At 37.5% G+C, this 24,446-nt stretch overlaps 4 protein-coding genes across 8 annotated transcripts; 3 read left to right on the top strand and 1 right to left on the bottom strand.

Annotated features, from left to right (window-relative positions):
* The first annotated feature begins 1,578 nt into the window (after window positions 1-1,578).
* On the top strand, window positions 1,579-3,155 carry LOC110863383. Its single transcript, XM_022112679.2, has 3 exons — window positions 1,579-2,071; window positions 2,196-2,529; window positions 2,671-3,155. Exons 1-3 carry the CDS (start codon window positions 1,894-1,896, stop codon window positions 2,804-2,806), a joined length of 648 nt encoding a protein of 215 aa, XP_021968371.1. The 5' UTR covers window positions 1,579-1,893; the 3' UTR covers window positions 2,807-3,155.
* Window positions 3,156-4,099: 944 nt separating this feature from the next.
* LOC110842251 lies at window positions 4,100-5,254 on the top strand. The gene is made up of 3 exons (XM_022087964.2): window positions 4,100-4,490; window positions 4,586-4,874; window positions 4,956-5,254. The coding sequence occupies exons 1-3, from the start codon at window positions 4,295-4,297 to the stop codon at window positions 5,071-5,073; spliced, it is 603 nt and encodes a 200-aa protein (XP_021943656.2). The 5' UTR covers window positions 4,100-4,294; the 3' UTR covers window positions 5,074-5,254.
* Window positions 5,255-5,358: 104 nt separating this feature from the next.
* Window positions 5,359-11,639, top strand: LOC110842325 (SET and MYND domain-containing protein 4). Its single transcript, XM_022088043.2, has 12 exons — window positions 5,359-6,092; window positions 6,336-6,638; window positions 6,799-6,924; window positions 7,042-7,162; window positions 7,589-7,757; window positions 8,387-8,696; window positions 9,165-9,452; window positions 9,522-9,545; window positions 9,627-9,660; window positions 10,459-10,516; window positions 10,579-10,947; window positions 11,031-11,639. Exons 1-12 carry the CDS (start codon window positions 5,714-5,716, stop codon window positions 11,163-11,165), a joined length of 2,316 nt encoding a protein of 771 aa, XP_021943735.1. The 5' UTR covers window positions 5,359-5,713; the 3' UTR covers window positions 11,166-11,639.
* A 77-nt stretch (window positions 11,640-11,716) lies between these two features.
* LOC110861420 (calbindin-32) lies at window positions 11,717-24,230 on the bottom strand. Of its 5 annotated transcripts, none has more exons than XM_022110530.2 (18): window positions 23,833-24,227; window positions 22,412-22,511; window positions 21,782-21,855; window positions 21,570-21,664; window positions 20,928-21,013; window positions 20,760-20,808; window positions 20,624-20,664; window positions 19,262-19,348; window positions 18,733-18,789; window positions 18,491-18,571; window positions 18,377-18,400; window positions 18,228-18,259; window positions 16,889-16,934; window positions 15,579-15,590; window positions 13,521-13,577; window positions 13,415-13,452; window positions 13,183-13,216; window positions 11,717-13,045 (listed from the first exon to the last, which is right to left on the bottom strand). In XM_022110530.2, exons 2-18 carry the CDS (start codon window positions 22,502-22,504, stop codon window positions 12,908-12,910), a joined length of 1,044 nt encoding a protein of 347 aa, XP_021966222.1. In that variant the 5' UTR covers window positions 22,505-22,511; window positions 23,833-24,227; the 3' UTR covers window positions 11,717-12,907. The 5 variants fall into 5 exon arrangements, with proteins under 5 accessions (XP_021966222.1, XP_035706146.1, XP_021966229.1 ...); XM_035850253.1 differs by lacking the exon at window positions 22,412-22,511 and adding an exon at window positions 22,823-22,964 and having other exon boundaries at window positions 23,833-24,225; XM_022110537.2 differs by lacking the exon at window positions 15,579-15,590 and having other exon boundaries at window positions 16,880-16,934; window positions 23,833-24,230.
* Between the last annotated feature and the right edge of the window lie 216 nt (window positions 24,231-24,446).

The raw sequence follows: 24,446 nt of genomic DNA, 5'->3' as shown, positions 1-24,446 counted from the left end.
GACTGCTAAAAAATTTGATAAAAGAACCATTTCAAGTTCACCCAAAGAAACCACAAATTACAGAATCTTTAAAATTTCATAATGTTCATTATGCGACATTATCGTCTACACAGACGACCGACCACTCAAACTGTGACAGCGCTATTCTGCAAATGTTTATCAAGCGGATTGATTATAGATAAATGGCTTGCTGTCATCACTCATCTTATCGCCGACGGATATTCTGAAGCCACACGCCTCTCATTATACCCACACCGTCGGCAAGCGATGAGCTGTTGTTCAACATTATTATAAAGAAATGAGACGCATACGTACCTTCTTCCTCCCCCACATATACTGATGCAAAGGTAGGAATGAAGTTTACCATACCGTTCGTTTATTTTTCATCATCAGCTCAAGAGTTGGCATCTTCCTCCCATTATTCACGACAACCCCGGAGGCAGACATGACAATCATACCGTATAAAATATGAAGCGAGTGTGGTGAGTAAATGTCTACTTTCTTAATTATCACAGAGTGAAAGAGAATAATAACACAGAAATATGCGCACACTCGTATATGTAGCAGCATACAACAAACTACAAGGCCGAGCGTGATTCTTGTCTTCCACATTTTTTTGAGATCACATCATTTCATTGCTCCCATTTATCCACGAGAACGCACGATATCTGCTTATTAAATATGTGAATGAAACGCTGAATGGAAACTGCAAAAAAAACAACGCAATTAAAATGTTCCTTTTCTTTCAGGAGAAATTGACTGACATTGAAGTTTTTGAGGGTATAATTGGATTATTAGTATGGAAATTGAAAATAAGAAGCAGATATTTGAATAAGACATTCAGGATTCTGAGATGTTTGGTCTTATTAAATCTCACACTGATCTGTATTCACTTACTTACGTCTACTGGGTGTTTTTCCAAGTGGAGCACGTACGATTATGATAAGTATAAAAACGAGACCAAGGCTTATAGCTCATAAGAAATGTAGCATAAGTACGAACATATTTTGTTGCACGGGCAGAAATCGCAGAGCCAGCAGATAATTATTACGAATTAACAATGACAATGAATCATAGCCAAAATGAGCAATGAGCCGAGTAGTTTGCATTTCCTATGAGATTTCTTCATTTTAGGAACTAATTCGTTAATGTCATCGCACTTCATAGATCTTCCTAAGCACGGATGAGTGCAAGACTGTGCAAGACTCTGGTTCATGGTCATAATGAAGGTTTAAACCATAAGCTTTAAACCACAAAGTCCCAAGAACTGAGCCAAGTCGTAAACATTACAAACTGTGTGGCGTTAGTTTACTGGCATATATGCTAATGTCTTGCTGCTGATCCCTTGATTACAATATACGATACATAATTCGGGCGAAGCCGACTTAGCGAAACTTTTTTATTTCTTCCTCTCTCCTACCAAGCACCGAGATTTCCTACGTGTGATAGAGCAAATGAATAGGAAAAATTGTTGTGTGGATTAGATTTGGTTGTTGGCATTCAACGAAATGAGAGAAAACAAAGCAACTCGCATATGATATGATATGCACATGATGCACGCCACTTGACTTTGGATCCTATTGTACTTGGGAGTCGTACAAACGTTTCTACGTAAACGCATATCCCCTGTGGGAGTTACTACTCTCCATCTTTATCTTCCGGACTCTTTCTGACCCCGTCTCCTAGTTTTCATCTTTTATAAATAAGAGTCATTGTGGCCTCGGACTGATCAGTTACAACAAGCGTTCCTTCACCGACCCCAAGTACACGACAATCCATGACATTCTGTTAATACGAGTACATTTTGAAAGAAAATTTTAACTTTATGGAGCAGTGAGTCGTGCGTTTATTAATTTGACCAACGGATTAAGATAAATAAAATAACGATTTGAAATGGTTCCATCAAGAAATTTTTGCAACGTGATCCTTGTGTTGGTGACAATTGGCAGTTGTTTGGTGGCAGTGGAATGTCGGAACCCACAACGTCGCAGAGTGAGTGACAGGCAGAATAGCTTATGGAATAGTCAGAATAATAGCGGGGGAATGTCAAACAATGGAAATCCTCGTTTTGGTGAGCCCATTTTACTTAATAAATTAAATAATAAATTAAATATGAGCTCTTGTCGCGTTGCGTCGATAAGCAATCAATTAAGGAAAAGTGTATGATAATGATTAAATTCAATTTGTCTCCCCAGACTATGAAACAGGTTATGCTACCGGAGTAGCTATGAAAAAGGCACTCGGATTAACAAAGATTGTTCTTTCACCAATCGTGCTTCCCATGATATTTTTCGTTGGAATCGTTCTTCTCTTGTTTTTTGCGGTGGTGGGATCCTCGGCCGTGGTTGGTTCCTCGACCTTTGGTCGCAAACGGGTCCCATTCCATTCGAATGGATGGGCCAAGTCGTTCTCGTCAAGTACTGCCAAACTTGCAAGTGACGTACTTAATAGTGATCAATGTATCGAGAGAATTTCTTGTGAGGTGTTCAGAAGGGCGAAGAGACTTGGGATGGAAAATCTCATCACGAGGTTCGTACAATTTACTAGAAAAGCTCCTTGATTCACACATCCATAAACTTGTGCATGCTGCTCTGGCACACACAGTTCCAGACGAAGCGAATTATTGAGAATTCGGATTAAATTGAGTGATTTTGATTTCTCTCCATTCAGTGCAATTCAGGAGATGCCATCAAGTGAGAATGTAATAGGAAGAATCTCACGCTCCATAAAGGATCCAGCCGACTGCAAGGAATTTACATGCAGTTCTTTGGCCCTAGTGTCCCGAGCGGTGCAAGCTTTTCAATAACAGGATGAGGTCATAAGGCCGATGTCCTGCTTTCACAATTTATTTGTTACAAAATGTTGGTCATGTTGTTTTCTGGTAAAATGTCATTTGTACTTAGGAGGACCTGCCACCGTATTTATTCATAATGCAGATCATTCCAAATAAATGGCATTTTTTAAACATATGTGTGTGACTTATTCATTCTATTTATTTATTAAGTTAAAGCTAATGACGGAGGAATTGTAGACGTATGTATTGCAAACTTTTCATTAAAAAGTAATTTGTAGATTTTACTGTTTTCATTATATATGACTATGTAAACTCTTTATGCTGTAGGTGCAATAATAAAGTGATATATTTATGATCGTAATAAAAGGGGACGATTTTAGCATTAATTTGACTCACAATTTAATTCTAAGAAACAGACGGCAGGCAACAGATTGAATAACTTCACTCTCTAAAACTGCGTTGTCATTCTTACGTTGTGGCGTTTGTAGGAATGCATACATATGCATGTAAATAGTGTATAAATGTACACACGGTTTTCTGCTACCTGAATTCACAGTATGAGCTCACGCACGTTCCACAGATTACCAACAGCGATGCGTCTCACCTACTTGATGACAACTTTGGCATTCTGTGCAAAAACGACTTTCGGTGAATATCTAGAACGGTCCGCTATACAGAAACTAAATAACTGGCCGACAACTTATCAGTATTCATGAATGATAACACTCGAATATCAAAGTGTTCTCGCCAATAATACACACTTCATCGTGTCCTGACGCCAACTATAATTTAGCTCGTTAGGTACACGCCTCTTGATGATGAACTTGATTTGCATTCAGACTTTGAAAAACTCATCCTGAAGGCTGAAATGGATGTTAGTGCTGAAACGTGTTTAACTCAATTTCAAGGGTTTCTGCTGGGATTTACAATTACGACGACGACGAAACGAGGAAACTGTGTGTTACGTTCCTTTGACTCTTATGTGTGCAGGAGGGCTGGGCTCTGCCATTCATTACCAAAGCAGCAGCATCAGAAATTTCAAACCTATTCATTCTGCAGGTTCAATGATGACCAAATGAGGAACGCTTTGTTGATTTTGCTTCTATTTTTGTGATTGGGTTTAAGGGTAAAAACCGGCAGATGTTAATGCATTTAAGAGTTTTTATGCAAAAGACGCACATAAAAAGGGTTTACCTTAATTTGGCTCTTTCTGTTAATTTTGCTTACTCTACTTTGCCTTCAAAGGTTTCCCAGCGCTTTGCTCTCTGAAATTCTTTGTAATAAAATGTGGGCCCAAACAAACTTCGTTTTTAGTTTTGATCTGGCTTTCAACGCTTGCACTTATTGATTGTATTTCATAGTTTTATTTTACAATTTTGAAAGTCCTATTTTTCAGCAATTTTTAGCAGTGCGTATTAAGTGTACTTCTTATTAAAAGTTACAAATGACAAATCGTAATCAGTGGTCAGTTTACAAATTGCCCAGTTCGACAAATACGAAATGAGAGTTGTTTTACCAATACGCGATTTTAAATTTTTTATCAGCGTCTACTTTGTCATAGCATTAATAGGTTTATCAATGGCATCGATTTACGAAGACGAAGACCGAGTAAACTCTGAAGGTATGTGGCAAAAGCCATCTAAACATCTTGAACCCAAGATGAGTGCTTCAACTGGCCAAGGGAATTCCCGATTTGGTAAAATACTATAAAAATTATGAAAGATTTTGGCATAATTTTGGATGCATGAATATCACATTTACCATTTTGTTTGGTGCACATGTGTATTTCAGATGTTGGAGGAATTCTCACAGCAGCAGGGCTTAAAACTGGGGGCAGTCTTCTCGGCCTCGTAGTCTTCCCGTTTATATTCCCAGTTGTTGCGTTGCTCTCCATTGCTCTATTCATAATCTCCGTGTTTGGAGGAGCATCTCCTATGATAGCGAGTGGTCGTAGGGTTGACAACAATGCAAAATATGGTCTGGCCGCACGAATAGTGGAAGTTCTGGGCAGTGAGGACTGTGTTGAACGCATTGGCTGTGAGATATTTGATATGATGGGACATAAAACTAAGCTCCTCAGGTATGTACGCCATCAAGGAACGGTTCAGGTGGCACATTGATGAGATTTTCAATCGAATTATCACTGGATTCTGTTCTTCAGACTGCTGCGGAAACTAAACTATTTCCCGGAACCCGACAAGGCTGCTGGTGCGACAGGACAAAGTTGTTCCATTTTCAAGTGCGGTGTCCGAGACCTAATTGCAAGAACGTGGGGATAAGGACCAACTTATTCTACGGAATAATATATTTCTCTGTATAAACGACTAACCAATTCTGCATGCAATCCATTCACAAGAACGAGATCACCTTTACCATAAAACTGTATATTTATAGCTTTATCAATAAATTATCATCACCAAATATAAATTGCCAAACGAGTGAGACAGCTCTAAATCATTATTACTATCATTGTCATTTTTGTGATTATTATGTTTTCATGCACAATATCGGTGTGACTCTGCAGAAAGGAAGGAAGATGTACAATGGCTTAAATGCTTTTGGTAATATGTACAGCTTGTATTTGTACTACATGAGCTTTCATATATTTCAAAGCCCATGCAATACCTACGTTATTCAGAAAATTCAGTCGACCTGGCTATAAATAGACCCGAAAAAGACCCGAAATCGTAGTTTGAGTTTCAAAGAGGGAGATTCGGTTATTTTTGCCACGCTGGATCTGAATTGAACAATGTGTTCCCATTAACCCAAAGTTTGAAGTCTAGCATTTGTTGGGAATAAATAAGGGAAATTTGATTTGCAGAAATTTCGAGATTGGATTCGTAAAAAGGTTCAATCTAGTTTTTGAAAAAAGACAAGAAGAGATTGTCTTTGAGTTTTGATAAGGACATAAAAAATATAATGGAACAACGTGGGTCGGTAAATCTTGCGTTGACTGTTGGCATGATTGGAAGAGGAAAGGATTCCCAGCAGCGGCAGGACGGGGTAGAGTACGTTGTGAAAAAGTTATGTCAACACATCAGGGGAGTGGTGACTGGGGATGAGTGGCGAAAGTATGAAGCATCAAAGTTGGATCCAAGTCGCATCGAACTTTTTTTGGATAGGAAGGAAATCAAATCATGTGTCCAGAAGTATCTCAAACTCCACCCGTCTCACAAAGATAAAACCAAGGCGATGATACTCAAGAACGCTGCGAACAAAGCTTTTGGCTCGGGAGATAACTCGGGAGCACTTCATCTTTATACGCAATGTCTAGCTTTGATGCCGCATGGAACGAAGGGTAAATATACACAGTCCTCATTATTTATGACCCCCATTTCATTCTCAGAGAGCCCCCTTCATCGTTGTCACCCCCACTTTTCACTTACCACACTTGATGCCTACCATCACTTCAGTCTTATATTCACGTATGCATATACGCATATCTATATGCATATGTATGTATGTATGTATGGCCGTGCATTGAATTCTAATTCCATTGGGAATGGGTCAATTAATTAGCTGATATTATCATATTAAACAGATGTAGCTGTCGTGTATGCGAACCGTTCTGCTGCCCTGTTCCATCTACAAGAATATTGGTTATCAAAGAGGGACGCAGAGTTAGCATTTCATCTAAATTATCCAACTGAATTACACTATAAACTATTTGAGAGGCTCGGCCGTCTTGCACATGGGGTCGAAGCTTCAAGACACTTTCAAGCAGCCATCAAGGCTTTGGAGTCATCCGGGTTGGACGAGTTGAAAATGAAAAAGACTAAAAAAGTTTTAGAAGAGCTAAGAAAAAATCCCGCAGCCATTCCTCACGGCTTCCATCAAAATCAAGGCAAGTGAATATTCTGTGAGCAGAGAGCTGATGCAGAGAGAGAGAGAGAGAGTTTCGTAGAATAAGACGAAAACTAATCCTACTACATTCCAACTTTAATTGAATTGTCGTCTTACACAATGTTGAGCAAGAGAGAAAATCTGATTGAATAAATCTTTAGGAGGAGGAAGTGCAGGTGCCCAACAACCTATTTCTTTGCCTACTCTGCCGGACATTGCGGGGGGACGGAGTAAATATTTGAGAACAGCTTCCTCCCGACTCACTCTGCAATATCGAGAGAAACAAGGTATGTATGTATTACATGGGACATTTATTAATGGAATATTTATTGTTGGTGTCATTCTCGTTGTTATAATAATTATAATACCACTGTTCAATTAATTCCAATAAATAACGTCTACAGGTCGCTTTGTTGTCGCCAATGAGGCATTTCGACCGGGGGATGTGATTTTGGTGGAACCAGCATTCGTTTCTGTACTAAACCCAGATCAGTACCACAAACAATGCTTCGAATGCAATGCCCCGTGAGTGAAAATTACAGGGGATCCCGAACAACTCATTATAATACGTCTTAAACCCGAGGTTACGTGGCTGAGGCTAAAATTTCCAATTACAAAGTACGCCTTGCTCTCTCAACTTTCATGTCCTGTTCTTTGCGTCACTTTCGTCACGCGAAGTGCTCGTAAATAACGGACGGATGCACGTTCAGTTGGTTACCGCGTCGTCGTCGTAGAATTTTCGAGCCCTTCTCCATTGACCTAAATTTAGGTGGATCACACCCAAAAAAGAGAAAACTTTATCATTCATGCTAAAATAATAAGGCTAATATCCCAAATACTTCTCAGAGCATGTAGCCTCACACCATGGAGCCCCATGTTGGGACCTATGGAGCGTATTTTAAGTACATACATATGTACATCAAGCCCGTTACAGAGAGATTTTTGTTTCAGATTGCTAGCTCCCATTGTTTGCGAGACATGCATTTTTGCATCTTTCTGCTCAAGTGAATGCCAAAAGAAGGCCCAGCAACATCATCAATACGAATGCTCCATCCTGGGTATTCTGAAAAACTCGGGAATTTCTGTCATCTGTTACATGGCCGTCCGAATACTCACAAAGGTAATACATCATTACACCTTTACGAATGCATCCGCAGAAAATAAGGTAAAAAAAAGTATAAAGAAACGCAATGGGAACTCTACTCGTTAGAAATTCGTCATTACGTGGGTGTTTCTACGTTTGATTTATTACTGCGCGAACCCTTACACACGTGAAACCTTGACTTGCTCTTCCACCACCACCCTTGAAATTCATATCCCAAACGCTAAAACGCTAGCCATCGAACATTGACATGCGATATTCTCGGGCAAAGTAAAAGTTGCTAATGCTTGACTTGTTCCCAGGCGTAAGCACACTGCGGACATTTTCTAGCTGACTAGCTTTCCCCGAATCCTATAGAGTTTATTGCAGACCGGATTAAATCCTGTTCTGCTTCTCCTTCCCTCCACGCTATGAAACGACGCAAATTATTTGTGCGTTGGCCATTCAAATTTAAATAACACGGAGTTTGGTCCTTTATATGCAGCTGATTAATAAAGTTAAAAAATAGCAACTACTTGATGTTTTATTTTTATCAGTAATTTTATCAGTAATTTAATTTTTACAGGATGCATGTAATGTACTTAAAAGTGTTTGACAAATGGTTTTTCTTCCACAGTAAATATAATTGTCGAAAAAATGAATTTCAGAACAATCCCAAAACTGTGTTGGAGTGGTACGGTCTGGCCGAGAAGACGGAACTGGAAGAAATGTCCCAGAGTCTTGAGAATAAAGTCCCCATGGACCAAAGTAATAATTGCCTAGATAAAACTAGAACTCTGGAGACTTTAGGATTTAATGAAGAATACCGCACCGACCATGTCGCACTTTTTCATCTCGTGACCCACAGTCAACGTAGAGAGCCTGAAGAATATTTTCATCAGATTGTGATGGCCCTCTATCTCCTTGAAGTGCTCAAAACAACGTCCTACTTTGACCAGTTCAAATCCTGTGCCTCGGGTAACATTCGAATTTTTTGTGCAATAGTCCCGAGTTTTATTTCAAAACAACTGTCGCAATTTTGAATGCAGCAAGTACTGTAAATTAAGACAATAAGCCATTTCTTAGACTAATCCATATCATTCACTGTATATTCGTATGTATATATCGAGTATGAAAACCAACTGGGTGTATACATATTTACAGATACATACGTAGATAAACGTAGAAAGTAAGTATGTTGTGTTTTATCCTGAGAAACAAGAGAACGACATTATTCATGTTATGCATACATACATACGTATATACGTCCACTTGTGCGTACCGTGCAACCGACCTATGTACATATGCATTTGTATGTAAGTATGCATATCTGCTATATCGTGAAATATATAATTTAATAACTTAAAAGTAACATTCATCTGCATTTCATGACACGTCCATCCTGAATTTGAACCACACTTTTAACTTGAGCCTCGTGTGTTTTAGGGAAAAGTGACACGAAGCAGGAGAACGGCATCGGAGGAACATCTCTTCCCTCAAGGGACCAACGATGTGAGGAGAGTTTGAGGGAAAATGGTAAAAAGAGTCCAGATGAACTTACACCAACATCAATTTCCCAAAATGAGCCTGCTTGTCTAGAAGATATTCCACGCGAAGTGGAAATAAAATTTGCAGTTTTGCTCCTCAGATGCCTAAAGTCTCTCCAGTTCAATACTCACGAAACTGCTGCGTGGGACGAAGAAAGCGACAAAGATAACTCCGTGGGCCTTGGGGGTACGTTGTTGAAGGCGAGAACAGCTCTTGGTTCATTGTTTCATTTGTGCATGCTTGCGTTGGTTTCAGGGGCTCTGTATCCAACTCTCGCACGTAATTAAATTCTTAATTAAATAGTTATTTAATACTTAAGACTTGTACTATTTACTTAACAAGCAATCTTTGTTTCGCCAGTATTTAATCACTCGTGCAACCCTGCCATTGTCCGGTAAGTTTACTTCCGAAATTGTCTCCCATTTGCATCGGAGCTCAAAACAGACATTACAAAAGGACGCTAACAGTATGAACATGGCCACCACCTTAATATCCTACGTTATTGTGTGTAGTGAAACACGAGACATTGAGCAAAATAGTTACGTAGAGAGAAAAGAGACACTGCATCTAGTACGCGTTGAGTTTTATTTCTGCAATTTCTACACCGAATCTAGTCCAACAATGACACACAACTTTTATCTCGTATGAATATGAAATCATGAAAAAATAGGACTCAGCTGAAGATTAGATGGTTTCCTAGAAAAGTTGCTCCATTTTTCCAACTCTCGGACTATACACACATGACCTACTCAAGAAAACACTTTCCTAGCAGAACATGCACATCCACTCACAAATGATATGTCAGCCTCGTAAAGTGTTACGTAAAAGTTTAGGTGATTGTATATTGCAGATATATGTACGAGCATACTTTTACGTACTCCCTTCTTGGCAAAGGGCTCCATTTAGTTTCATTCTGACGAACAATGCACACACGCCTCTGACAAGGGTTTGCTTTCATTCCAGAAACTGAAGGAGAAAGCATCAAAGAATTAGAAATGTTATAAAGGGCAACTGCTCACTGTTCTGCAGAACATGTTTAAAAAAACATTTTATAACGTAGGCGTATTATAAAGTCATACAAATTTCGACATGTGATTTTAATGCACAAAACTTTGTCGAATGTGGAAAATGAGTTGGTAGCACTTCAATTGAGCCAAGATACTTAACTTAATGTATTTTATTTTTTTTGTAGATATTTCGTGAATGACACAGTTGTTGTACGTGCAATACGAACAATTGTTCCAGGAGAGGTAATATATTTAGGTATATAAATATAAATAATATATGTATTTATATGTATATCCGGTTACAGGTCGTAACCGAAAACTATGGGCCAAACTATTCCAACGTTCCTTTAGAAGAGCGACAGATGCGACTTAATGATGTTTACTGGTTTAAATGTGAATGCATCGCCTGCTTGCAGAATTGGCCGGCTTTTTCAGAAATGACAAACGACATGATGAAATTCCGCTGTGAGTTTTGTCGCACCTTCATATGCAAATCCGACGAGAATATGGGGATACTTTTCAACTGCGGAAAATGCGGAAAATCTGTCAATGTTCTCAAGGCTATGAAAGCTATTCATGAAACGGATGCCAAGTATTCTCAGGCAGTCCAATTCATCAATAGTGGAAATTTTGAAACTGGGCTGGGAATGATACAAGAAAACTTATTCACTTTGGTACAAAATTTATAAAACAAATTATCAAGCTCTCGGATCAAACTTTTCTTTCTAACTTTACTTTTCGTATTTATGTTTTTAAGGAAAAATTTCTAATGCCACCTTTCCGAGAATTTCACATGTGTCAAGAACATATGAGACGATGTTATCTCACTTTAGGAAACCGAGTTTCCAAATTACCCGCATGGGATCCAGAAACTGTGAAAATGGACGATTAGAATATGATGAGTTTGAATCTCGTATGAATTTGTATTTGTATGCAATTTGTACTGATTAATGAATGGGTTAAACACGATTATTCAGCTGAGTTGAGATTAGGTAAGTATGCGTGCAACTGAATATAACTAGTTACACTAATAATGTATTGGAAAGAAATAACTAATTGTGTAATTTATGCATGAAGTATGAAAAACACAAAAAATGAATGATATTGACTTTGGAACATGTCAAAATTCAGCGACAATCATTTTATTTCCATAAATTCACTTGTCTCTATAAAATAATTTTGAATAAACTCTGAATTTTAAAACTTAGCATAAAATATTAATATTTATAATTAAACAGATTTGTCTGTCATCACAATTTGCGCAATCACAAAAAGTCGAAAGTGTTGCATGATGCCCAGCACTTGCAAAAATTTGCAGTGCAAGCTGTAACGCTGAATGAGTATGTATCACTTAACTTAAATGAATGACCAGCACATAATATAACAATCCGAAGGGTTTCACAACTCTAATTATATAAACGTCTTTTTTGATGCCACAAATTACCGAATTTTTGGAATTAGCAAGCGACGTACAATTTTTAATATGTATTATTTAGTCTCCGCTGATTGACGTTGACAAATAATTTAGAATTTTGCTCGTTCTTGAACGTCAAATCCATTGGCACGGATAAAGAGTAGCACAACAACCCAATAAGTGTCAAGTTTTTGTTAACAAATTGTATTGCTTATTTGTCCAATAAAATTTAAATGAGTTTCAAATAGTTTACTTTCTATCATAACATTGTCATATACATATTCGCACAGCATGTCTATTAACTATTGCCAAGTTTTGCACACGCACTGTTGTGTACTATGGATGTAAGTATCATCAACTTGTACCTCACTAGAGCCATGGAGAATCGTATTGATGGACTGTAGCAAGTTTTCTACCGTGACAGAGTGCAATTAATCTTAAGGTTAACACTGTTTAATGCTGCTGAATGTCTCTAACAAACTACGATTTTTGATAAGCAACTCTTGCATGTACGTACATATATTTATTTCATTATTAATTGTCTCCAATTTGATTTAATAACGCTGAAAGATACTGTTTTTATTTTTGAATGGTGTTTGGTTAGCATATACATATGTACATATGTAAATATGTAGTCTACTGTGTAAGTAACCTGCTGTGATGCATTGCAATAGCTAATATTTTATAGGTAAAGGGAATGCATTGAGGTAATGCCAATTTCGTTTTAGAGAAATGAAGCCTATTCACTATGATGAGTCGAATCTCCTACAGAAATAGTTTTAACTGGAATATGTACCTGCGAGTGGATATGATAATGTTGTTTGTTGGGCTCTTATTTTAAAAATAACTAAATTACACTAAAGAGTAAAATATGTAGGCGCTGGCTAAATCCGTATTCACAATCACTGGCATGTGCATGATAAAGCGTGCTTTGACATAGTGATATGGAATGATGCCACGTACTCAACTTCAATTACAGCTTATTTTTTTAAATTGTAAAATTAGCAACGAAGCTAACAGTGTATATCATGGAATATAACAATATGGAACACGACGAGCACATGCAACTTGGAGAAAATTCTGTGACGGCAATACGTTTAACGTGTGAATAAATGTACATACATATACACTTTTTGCATCATAATAGTTAAAGGTGAATGCTTATTAGCTACAATATTGGAGAACCAGCAGCAAGAGCAGGATGAAGGAATGAATGAGAACTACTCATCTTGAGAGTGCTTGGATATAGCGAGAAGAATCATGGTCAATTCTTTCTTATTTATCTTTCCATCTCTATTGAGGTCACACCCACTGAGAATTGTTTCTTCAAAATCGGCCAGATCTTGGACGTCGTAATCCTAAAATAAATATATTCACACATCCCCGGCATTATTTCTAAAATTAATCTTTTAGCGTGGGGTGAAATATTTATACCAACAATATTTACACCAAGTTTTTTTTATCGAAATAAAATAGTAAAGTTTTAAGGGCTTGCCTTCTTTGCAAGTTCCAGGAGATCCTTCAGAAACCTTTTAAAGCAAAATAACGTTTTTTGGATTATGTAATGTACGGATGCAATTATGTCATCAATAGTTTTAAGCCTTCAACCACAATAAAGGAAGCTACCCTTAAGAGTTGAGATTGAAATATATCTATCTGCCGAATATTGGCTGGCTACAATCATTGCAACTAACGCATAGAGATGACTAGATATAAGTTGCACTCACCCTCTAAGTTCCTCGTTCTCGATAGTGCCGCTGTTATCCTGCACAAGCACAAATAATAGTAAATAATTAGTAATAGTAGTTAGTTGACATGAAGATTAGTCTTTACCCGATCATAGAGAGAGAATACTCGCTCAATGTCATCCTTGGTTAATTTTGTTGCCCCCTAAAAACCAAACATTTGTTTAGCCAGAAAATCATTTCTTGCTTCCGTGTGAAATTCCTATTTGCACACATAAGAAAAGCTTAATATGTAAGTTTCCAATTGTACAAATGCTGTTAAATTGTTTGCCTCCAAACATTCTGTGCAAACAAGAAGCGATCATTCCAGAGACGACCTTGCTATGAGTTACGAGCTATTAGTTTTTAAACTGTTAAGATATCTTCAATTTCTATGTACCAGCTTTTATTAGCAAAGCGTTATTCAATTTCAAATATATGAAGCCGACGATGCGTATAAATGTTTTATTGTACTATGAACGTGAAGCTTTGACAATCAATGTTTCTCACCCTTCACTGCTGCATAATTCAAAGTCAATGCAGAGAGTCAGTAATGAGACAAGCCAGTATTTCTCAAAGTAACTATGTGACCTTTCTCATAATTCTCATAGTTCATTAGCAGTGGATCTAGCATGACCCATCTTGCATTCCCGAGGTGTAGTTTTGAAAGTTATTTCTAAAAACATTGAGCCTATGCATATGTGATGTATTTCGCAATGGCCTAAATATGCATAGATGTACGTACATATGTACATATGTAGATCTAAACAATAAGTTTCGTTTGCCAAAAATTTGTGATTATGTACTAGATATTTCTCTGACCAATCTTGCCTAAAAATGTTGTGTTATTCATTACTGATTGTGTTGAACATATGTATGTATATAACAAGTTGGCGTTGATATACATACTTAAATATAGTTGAAATATTTTATAGCATTTTAAATTTCATCTAAGAATGTATCGTTATTTTTCAAATTATGTGTAGCAGCGTCTCAGAAATATCACAACTGACAACGCATGAAACGATCCGCCATTGATAGAAGAATTACATGAAAATATTTCAAAAACTACTTGGTTTGAAACCATTTCAATAGTTGAATACCACAAATCACATGCTGGATTATGCTTGGTTACGTAATTAGAAATTTATTCAAGGAACCTGGCCCAGAATTTGGAATCCGTTAATGGATAAGTTCAGAATGTCAATGTTATTCCTTGAGCAGATTCAAGGTTGATTCTGTGGATAATAGAACCAGTCACAAAATGGAAATTATGCTCCCTTTGTTCGAAATCAAAGGCCGTTGTTTGGTGACTGTAATTAGAATGAAATAAAGCTATCAAACAATAAAATCATGGTCTGGCTCCTATTTTCGTCGTTGATGAAATGAATGGTAATTCGGGTAAATACAAAGATCGATTGCATGTCGTCCATGTATTTATCGTGTGGAATTATTCCAGTCAAACGCAACTCATGGTCTCCATCCACCATTACGCTAGCTTCGCATTAACAGCTTTTGCATGGGTGGAAAATTATATAATTTGTGTTTCAAAGCAGCACGACATTGAACACCAAGCTAAGTACATTGTACACCAGGGTCCAGTTATTATAAAAGCATAGCAGAGCCATATAATAATAAAATACGTATAAAGCTGCCGTAACTGTCGGGTGGACACAGCTAGTAAGCAAATACAATATGTAGTAATAGTGGCTGCATGATTTTCCTTCATCACCGCCCTTTCTCCACTTTCATTATCGAGTCGACAAAGCATAGATCGATTCACATTCAGAGTCCCGTTGTTTGATACGACCCGCATTCAATGAACTTAAAGTAGTGAAATTTTCTGAAGGCAAACGATTATTTCAAGTCGATGAGATGTTATCTTCACTCAGGCTCAACTTACACACAGGAAAACGTATGCATGTACATGGGTGAGTATGTGGCGGAATGTGGCACAGTTTTAACATTGACACCGCCCATTGTGGAGTTCATTTCACATTCCGTGGAAAGCATCATGAACTGAAGGTTGCGTGAAATGGTGATTGCAATTGAAGGGGTTCACCATGCATCATTCTACATACTGCCAGAACTACCTCATACTTTTATACTCATGCAAATCAAGGATTCTAGTTACGACCTATGTGTCGACACAAGGAGGTTCACTTACGGAAAATCCGGCCTGTTTAACATCAAGCAGAAGAGACATAAAACAAAACTCAAGCTTTAGATACGTATTTCGTAAAAAGAGAAATTCAAGACACATTGCAAAATAAACATCGAGGGGATTTCATGAATAATTTTTACATAGCGGTCATTTCATTTGATAATTTAGTTACTTATGATAGTACTTATTATAAAATTGACAGTTCTATATACATATTGACTGGGAACTGGTTAAGAGTGATGGAATTTCTGCCCGCCAAAAACACGTGCCCATTTGATTAACATTGCGAGCGGGCTGAAATTCAAATCAAATCCATCACCCTTAACCAGTTCCCAGTCAATAGTTTCGTCGAAAGTACAATTTTTTCATACTGCGACATTCCTAATTTACCATTAAGTTAGGTTATTATCTGGACGAAAAATATAGATATGTACATGTGTCATACTGGTATTTGGCAGAACAGCTTGAATATTAAATGTTTGAATACTATTGTCAACTACTTTGGCTCCATTTTTATTGTATGTGTATTAATTTTGATTGACAACAAAATAGCATCCATGTCGCCAGGAGTTCCGAATATAACCTGCTGGCCTTATCTACCTGTATACTTACGTTGGTTATGAGACCTATGTACATAGGTTGTTATTGAGTTTCTACATATCTTCTCCATAAGTAGGACTTACAAGAGATTTACAATTTCTATCCGATTCTGTTTTTTTTAAATTTTACTGTCCGTACATAAAAGTGAAGTCCTATATCGATTGAGTCTCAAGTACAATGGAGAGTGAAGGAACGTGCTTAGAAAGTCAAGTATGTTAATATTTGTGGGCCAAGGACATGTACACACAAACCTTTCTTTGAGTATTGATGATTTAATCATGCTGATGGTGATTCTCTCTTGTAAAATAAACTGTAATTGATGTGGCTGACGTAGAATCCACCAATGCAAATGACCTAAAATCATTTTTTATGCACCATGCTGGATCAATGCATGGACATACGTATGGATATATGCAGATGTGTAAATGGAACGGAAGTTTCCAAAATACTGGGTAACTAGCTATGTGTAGTACATATTACTTGGTTGCAGGGGACACAAAGCTCATCCCAGAGTAGACGATAGGACAATAGAGAATAACACGCTGTACACAAGATACGCCACAACAGGAAACGAAAGCAAACGAACGAACGAGGATCATGATGAAGTAACAACTGGACTGAACGGCAAGAACAAGAGACTGGACCACAGGAGGAATGGACCACAACGGAGAGAAAGGGGTAGAAAATAAGAGAACTGTGTATACCTCGCTTACCTTGAATACTTGTCGACAGAGGAAATTCTCCTTCACAGGAAGCAACCTACATCCAAACAAAAATAAAAGTCATTACTCAAGCTTTCCCCCCTGGACTGGAGTCACATCAGGATTCCACTTTCACAAAATGTTCCCACTCTTGCTCTCCCATTATTTGCATACATGTCATGTTACCACAGCTCGTACTGCTCAGCTCAAAATTGTGGTTGGACTTTCACTCATTACTTTCTCTCGCCCATCGCTCATTATTTCTGCCACTCCTGAATATGAAAAGCGAGCTCATGGTCAACCAATATTTGAGAGATGGCTTCTTTTGTCCTCATTTTTGACGTACCAGTGTGCACCATGATTCTGATGAATTAATGAAAGAGAACTTCTCTTGTGATAAATGACGCCGACCTTTATTCTAGATAATCATGAGCTCTTTTAGAATGCATGCAGTGTGTAGAGCTGAGTAGGTTTGTGCGTATGGTCAAACAATAGAATTTCTAGAACTAGCTCATGCAGCCGGAAATAAACAGCTTTTTTGACAATTCTATCTGATGTATGGAAATATGAAAATGTGGAAATCGTAAAATAAACAATTATTTTAAAAGTCATATCCAGATGGATGAGCTCAATTGAAAAGTTGGAATATTAAAATTATTTTTCAAATAAAATTGGGGAAGATAGACATCGGCGCAACCGAACTTGTGTATCTTGGGACTTTTAAGTAAAATATTAACGATCCGTTGATGGGCTAAGCAAAATACTTATTGACTAAAACGTATGTCAGCAGGATCTGTGCATGAGAGTTCTTTAGGATGGAGAAGAAAAGTCTGGCGATAAAGTCTAATCTAGATGAAATGGGCTTCCCTTTTGTCATTTGCCAGTCGGACGTATTGTGATGGAGAGGTTTGGAACCATACTGATTGTGTGGAGAGAGCACCTTGCATAAATCACCTTTCACCCTTTTCTTTCAATAATGCAGAGTCCGCACTTGATGTTTCTCACACGATTCTCAATCTACCAACCATCTTGTTTTTACCATTCTTATGATTCCAGTCCTTCCATTCTTGACATGCATTACTCTAATCCTGCGATCGATTTCGAAATCGATTTGATCCCAAAGTGAAAATAATGGGATTTCTTTGATTTGTCGGAATCAATGGAATTTATCACACAACAGGAAGCTAAAACACGTCTGGATTATGCTCTTGGACCTTCTTTCGAGTCGGAAAATATTTGTATTTACTGTCCCAATCTAAGTACTAGCTAAACAGTACGTAGTTCTCAGCCCTACTATTCTTCGTATATAATAAGATCAAGCGAGATATCTTACTCCGAAAGGTAAACTTACTTGGCCATTTCTGAAAGCTGCAACTTTCCATCCTGCAATATTATACAATTTTTGTAATTAGACACTTGCATCAAGTAAGTTTAAAGTACTGGTTGGGCCCTATGTTTAATCAGGAATCCAGTGAAATAATTAATTAATTATGCACTTACCTTGTTGGCGTCAAACACTTGCAGCTATGATTAACACAAAAAATACGGATTAGCACCATATGCAGTACAAAATACAGGTTAGATTTTTCGACGGAGAACGTGTTTGTCACATACCATGCTGTCAGTGTATTCAATCAGCTTATCTTCGGTAACATCGGTTCTCTTTGCTTCGCGCAAAAGATCTCTCAGAAAATTCTTTGAAAGATAAAAATAATAAAATTAAGTTAAGAAATTTTCATAAAATGATCAAGGCAAGGCTTAACCCAAGCATGTAAATGAACAGTAAAATTGTATTCAATAGATTTCGGGTTAATTATGCATCTCAATTCTCAGATGATAGTCAAACATTAGTTTACCTTTAGCTCATCAGCTTCTATGTAGCCGCTCCCATCTGTGTCGTACTCACGCCATATCTATATTCGTACATAAAATATATGTATAAACTATTGTAAATAGTTTCAAAATTGTCTCAAATACTCGGATATGGAGAATTTTTAAATTATTTCAAAAGTTGGAACGCTCTTAAGCAAAGTCGTAAGAAACGAGGATCAGTAAAAATAACACAAATTCTCCAGGCAGAGCTATCAATATAATTTCTTCTTTCTCTCCTTTTCGTTGCATGCAACCGACCGAGTTTGTTGTGAATACTTTTGTAGTTTTTCTTCTCCTTCTCCGTACGACTTCCTTGGTATCTCAAATTTCTTAATTTTTTATGGGGCACGTAGGAATGTGAGAAAATGCCGATATTTGTCTTTGCTGCAGACAAAACTTTTTGTCCTTATTTTGAAATGTGGATTGTAATTCTAGGAATGTCTTAAATGTTCCACGTGTAAGTGTGATGGTGATTCACAAATTGAAAATGCAACAGGAATTTCATTATCTCACCTTCATAAATTCAACGCTAGATTCAAGAGGGTTGTCAAAGCGGAATAAGAGAAGGAAATTCTCCTCCATCGGAAGAAGTTGCGCAAGCTGTAATTTAATAGTAAAATTTTAGATCCTGAATGTCAAATTCACATTTGAGAAAATTGCAGATGCAGCTTATTTATACAGTTCATTGGTTTGTGCGATTCATGTCGAATTCGATATAAATCCTTGTTCGTCATGTTTTATGAGTGGAAAAAACAACAAGGAAAGCAACATTGACCGCGTGCTCGGTTCACGAATTAATTGGACGAAGATCAATACATACTCAAACTCGATGTGTGCACTCCACCAATTTCGCTATCCGTCCGTCATTAGCCTTTCACTTGTGAACTATATTGCTTGGGGAAAGTTGGACAAGCTAGCAACCTGCAGACCGAATTGGCCATTTAAGTATGTTCAATCCATTACTCCTTCTCGCCCATGATTGTTTAGTTTGTTCAAACAATATGAGAACAGTGGCACGCTGTCGTTATTATTTGAAGAATGGGCTTCCACCACCATTGTGAATGATCAAAACGTACGAACAGCTTCAAGTGGGTTTAAGGGGCAGCTAAGAAGCCAGCTAGCTAATGGGTGGTTGGAATATTTTAGTCAGAAGACCAAGTTTTCAATCCGTTTGTCGCCAACAGGAAGGGAAGTGAAGGCTGAGGAGAAAGGAGTGAACAAGAGTCAGTCCGTGTAGCAGTAGGTTTGAAGTGGTTTTACTAAATTGCTGTTCAGTCACTTTACTGTCTCGTGTAAAAGTGAACACAGTGTTCTTTCCATTTGCGACTCTTCTCACATGTACTTATGGCTCCCCATTAGACGGATTGGACACATTTTCTCTCACACAAACAAAATGAACCTACGATGTAAATACATATATGTTGCTCTTCAACGCAGCTCACGTACTTGTCAGGGCCCAGTGTCGTCGCTATTTATGTTCCCCAGGGTATTAAGTGAGGGCTTTACCGTACACCAGCAAGCAATATGTATGCACATATATGTATGCATGGGAGCTACATGTAATAGTTGGATATGCACAATCTATCAGAAAGTGAAAACGAAGGACGCATTTTGTTGCGAGTATTTACTTGGACATTTAAAATGTGGTGGGCTTGGCATTGTCAGGTACTAATCTAACTACAAGAGCGTGGGCAGGTAAAAACTCGCGTGCTTTCTTCCCCCAAGGCTAATTTAAGAGTATGAACTTGTATACCATACACACTGCAAATACACTGTATATACATACATATGTAGATATGTATTCAGATCGTGAGCATGAAATTTGGCATTTTATACGTGGATTGCAAACAAATGATACAATTTAAATCTACTTACTTCACGGATGTCGATCTTTCCGTCTCGGTTGTCGTCGTATGCTAAAGAAGTTTAAAATACAACAAGGGATTTTAAATCTTGAACAAACTTGGATTAGATTGACAAGCACACGTTGGTATGCAATATATAATAGTACCCTCCATAAAGCACTGTTTTAGCTCCACCAACATGGCATCAGACACCGCCTGCAAATAATTTTTTATTAACGCCCCATGTACAAAAAAATGACGTACGCAACCACACCCGTTACATAATGAGGAGAGGTGAAAAACTAGTGGTGAAAGCAGGGAAAAACGATTCTCACCTCCGGAGCAGTGTCGGACGCATTGACGCTGGCGACGAATTCTCGAAGAAATCCATCCAACTCTGTTCCTTCGATGTACCCGTTCCCTGCATTCATTTGTTACAAAGAAATTAATCACCGAGCTCCTACCTCTTTCATTCGATGACAATTTGTCTGACTGTCTTCACTAATTGAATTGGAAGGCAGGAAAGGAATTGATGAATCCCAGACACGTTTTTGCTCACAGACATTTCTCAGGGACAAGAACAAATACAGGGCTTACACAATTACTCAGTACGAAGGACATACTTTGAAAATAGAAGTAGTTAATATTTTAGATTTTGCTCTACTTAGAAATTACTGGGAAAAAGTAGTGGGCGAACAGTCAGATTTGACATAAACATTGTTTGCACGGATTTTATAAAAAATACTGGCTTACCAGTCAATTAGTGAGTTTATATAATTATTATTATGACGATTTTTTTTATTAATTTGTAGGACGATTTCATTGTCTACTGGATGCATGCAGTAACCTGATCATTCCAGTTGAATGTATTATTCGTACACATATTTCTACCGATACTTGATTGTAAAATTAATGTCGTTGTTCTCATTTCTGTGTGTTCTATCTAAGAAACTAATGAAGACATAAAAATTACTTACCATCCTGATCATAGTGATTCCATACTTCCATAAACTGATTCGCAGTTAGCTTTTTCACTTCTCGACTGGTGGGATCTCGGAATTGTCTCATGAAACTGGAATTGTTTTAGTTTGTTTTAATTATTTTTAAATGAATAAAGCAGAAAAATGTATTCCTTGTCAATGTTAGCATCTCGTGTTATGTAATCTCCTACAAAATCAGTTTGTCTTACTTTTGACATTTCTCCACGTTCACTTTCAATTGTCCGTCCGACGGGCTACTGTTCAAAGTCGCTGATGCCATTGCCTTTACGAGAAATAAATGGGTGATTTATTCAAATTGTCGGGCATCAATTTCTCCAAAAATATTAAAGAAAGCTGTGTTGCTCAACAGAATCAAACAAGCTTAACCCTAAAGCTGAATGTGTTCCAAATAAAAATGTTGTCCGTTACAGAAATGCTTACAAGCCAACGACACTAGTACGAAACGACATTATATAGATATTCACATTAATCGGCCAGTTAAAGAAATTTGACAACTTGCCATCTTGAAACCATAATATAGTCAAACATTTTGTTTTTAATCTTGTTGCATTACTATTATTATTACTGTAAATGTGTCGGGAAAGTTGAAAAAGATGAAAATAAGTAAATGAGCTACTGAATGGTGTGAGAACAACAATGCCGACAGAATAAGTACGTATTTATAAATATTATGCTATTACATAGCGCTCTATTGGTGTTGCATAAGTAGAAGTTATTAAAGTGGTATTTTTTTTCAGGATTGAAAATAAATGTTGATATTAGCTAGCAATAAATGCGCAGTTTATAATCCACTTTGCCGTTCAGGAAAAGATTCTCACCGGAAAAAACTGCTTTAGAGCTGAAGCTCTACTGAAGAGCTTTTTAGCCTCAGTACTCAGCTGCTCTGCTCTGCTGCTAACTTGGTTCAGCATGGTTTTACTGGAAACGGCAAAATGCGATATAAAAATTGGCTGGAGGAAGTACGTATGTTGGGGGGAATAAGCTCCTCACAGGGACAGAAATAATTTTGGACTGCAATTCCAAAACGAGAAGGTACATAAGGAAAGTTTGCACTACCACCAGCAGCGGAAACAATCGTCTTTTTTTTGCGCAGAGGGGAAAGGAAGGGACAATTGTACCAAGTATGTGACCCATAAATAAAACTGTGTTCATATCGTTGCGCAATTTTATAGAGAATATGCATGCAAATATAAGTTCTCTGTAGAAATGTAAATACATAATTTTTTTACCGGCCCAACTCAAATGCTTCGTTAAACTTGCTAAACTTTCCTTTTCCTGGCACGCACGCAAGCAGACCAAATGACTTGAAACCCAGTCCGGTTGGTCGGACCCTGACTTTATCTTCAACAAGGTGGGCCAAAACTTATTCTTCTGGGGACAGAGTCAGTAAACCAAATAAACTAACAAAATTCCTCTCCAACTTGGAAAAGACTTTAGTCAACCGTGTATATGTTTGCATGTACAAAAATTCATTTGCACAACAACTCCTTAAAAGTCGTTATGTTATGACATGAAAATAAAAGTGTTTTCTTTGTTTTTTCTTCTTCTGAGAATCTTCTCTCCTCCAATGTTTTATTTATGACATTTTGTGCTTGTTCACAAAAGACAGATCAAGAAAATGCTTTGAGATATGAGCTCCCAGTGAAATACTTGACTTGCATAATCATTTGTGTGCATTATATTTATTTCAGATAAATCCACAATTCATAAAGTTTGATAAAAGGTTTTATATCGAATGCTCATGAGGAGCTGAACTGAATGAATATTAATCGTGGGAAATTAAATGTAAGCGAAATATTGACATTAGACTATGGGCACAGCTACGGGGTAGAATAAACCAAAATTATAAGTATGCATATAGGTAAGTATGTAAATAGGTAAACTCACAGGTAGTTAAATACAGTTCAAGGAAGGTGTGGATATTATTGCAATGGACATGATGTACATACATAAAGGTCACATTTCAGTTTCATGTACATAAATGTGATACATAAACATGTGACAAACATTTCATGATTGCAAGAAGTTCTATTGGTCTTGCATGGCCTAGATCAGCACCAGCATGCCCCATGGGCAATAATCACATTGAAACTAATAATACAGAACACAGCACACAGAAAGTTGCACTACTATCGGTTGAGAGTACAATACAATCCTCCTTTTAATACTTAAAGCTAATAAGTCGTCACATGCACAACTATTAAGAAAATATGTTCATGTGCAAAGAAATTGCTCTTACCTGAGCTCCTTGAAATGTGTGAAGTGATGTGAAACACAATTATTACACCCAATAAATTGCCTCTTGTTAAAATTTATGCTCACTCTACCAGCCGAACGAAGAGACGCACCGCCTTTCTCCCAACAAACTTGAGACTAATAAATTGCCCTTTTTAAAGAATGCCCTCAATGGCGTATTGATACTTAAATATTTATACGGTATCGAACTCCTGAGAAGATATTAGCAAATCAATAAAGATTTAACAGTAAGATTTTTCAACGGTGAATTGTAGGATTTTTAACCAGTGTTTTAGTTGAAAGCTAGGCGACTGTCAGAGCTTCGCGAGGGCTGCACACTGAGTTATAGTGTCAAGGAGAAAGCTGGGTGAAAACTGAGACGGGAACTGGCGACTCGGGTCCTGATCTACACGCGGAGAGAAACCGAATATTATCACCACGAGTACATACCGTAGAGTACAGAAGTTGCCGTACACATTAGTTGCGAGCCCTACTTCGCCCTACAATTCCAAATCAAATGCTCATCCAACCAAACCCAGCCCTGGCTTCAGTTTCAGTGCGTTTTTCAGTCAAGGAGACCACTTTCTCTTTCCCTTCCCATCCTTTCTCTATTCGGAT

This window comes from Folsomia candida, unplaced genomic scaffold (genome assembly GCF_002217175.1).
Source record: "Folsomia candida strain VU population unplaced genomic scaffold, ASM221717v1 Fcan01_Sc001, whole genome shotgun sequence".
Taxonomy (NCBI): Eukaryota; Metazoa; Arthropoda; class Collembola; order Entomobryomorpha; family Isotomidae; genus Folsomia; species Folsomia candida.
Note: the sequence above shows the minus strand (reverse complement) of the source record. Positions and strands in the feature narration are given on the sequence as shown.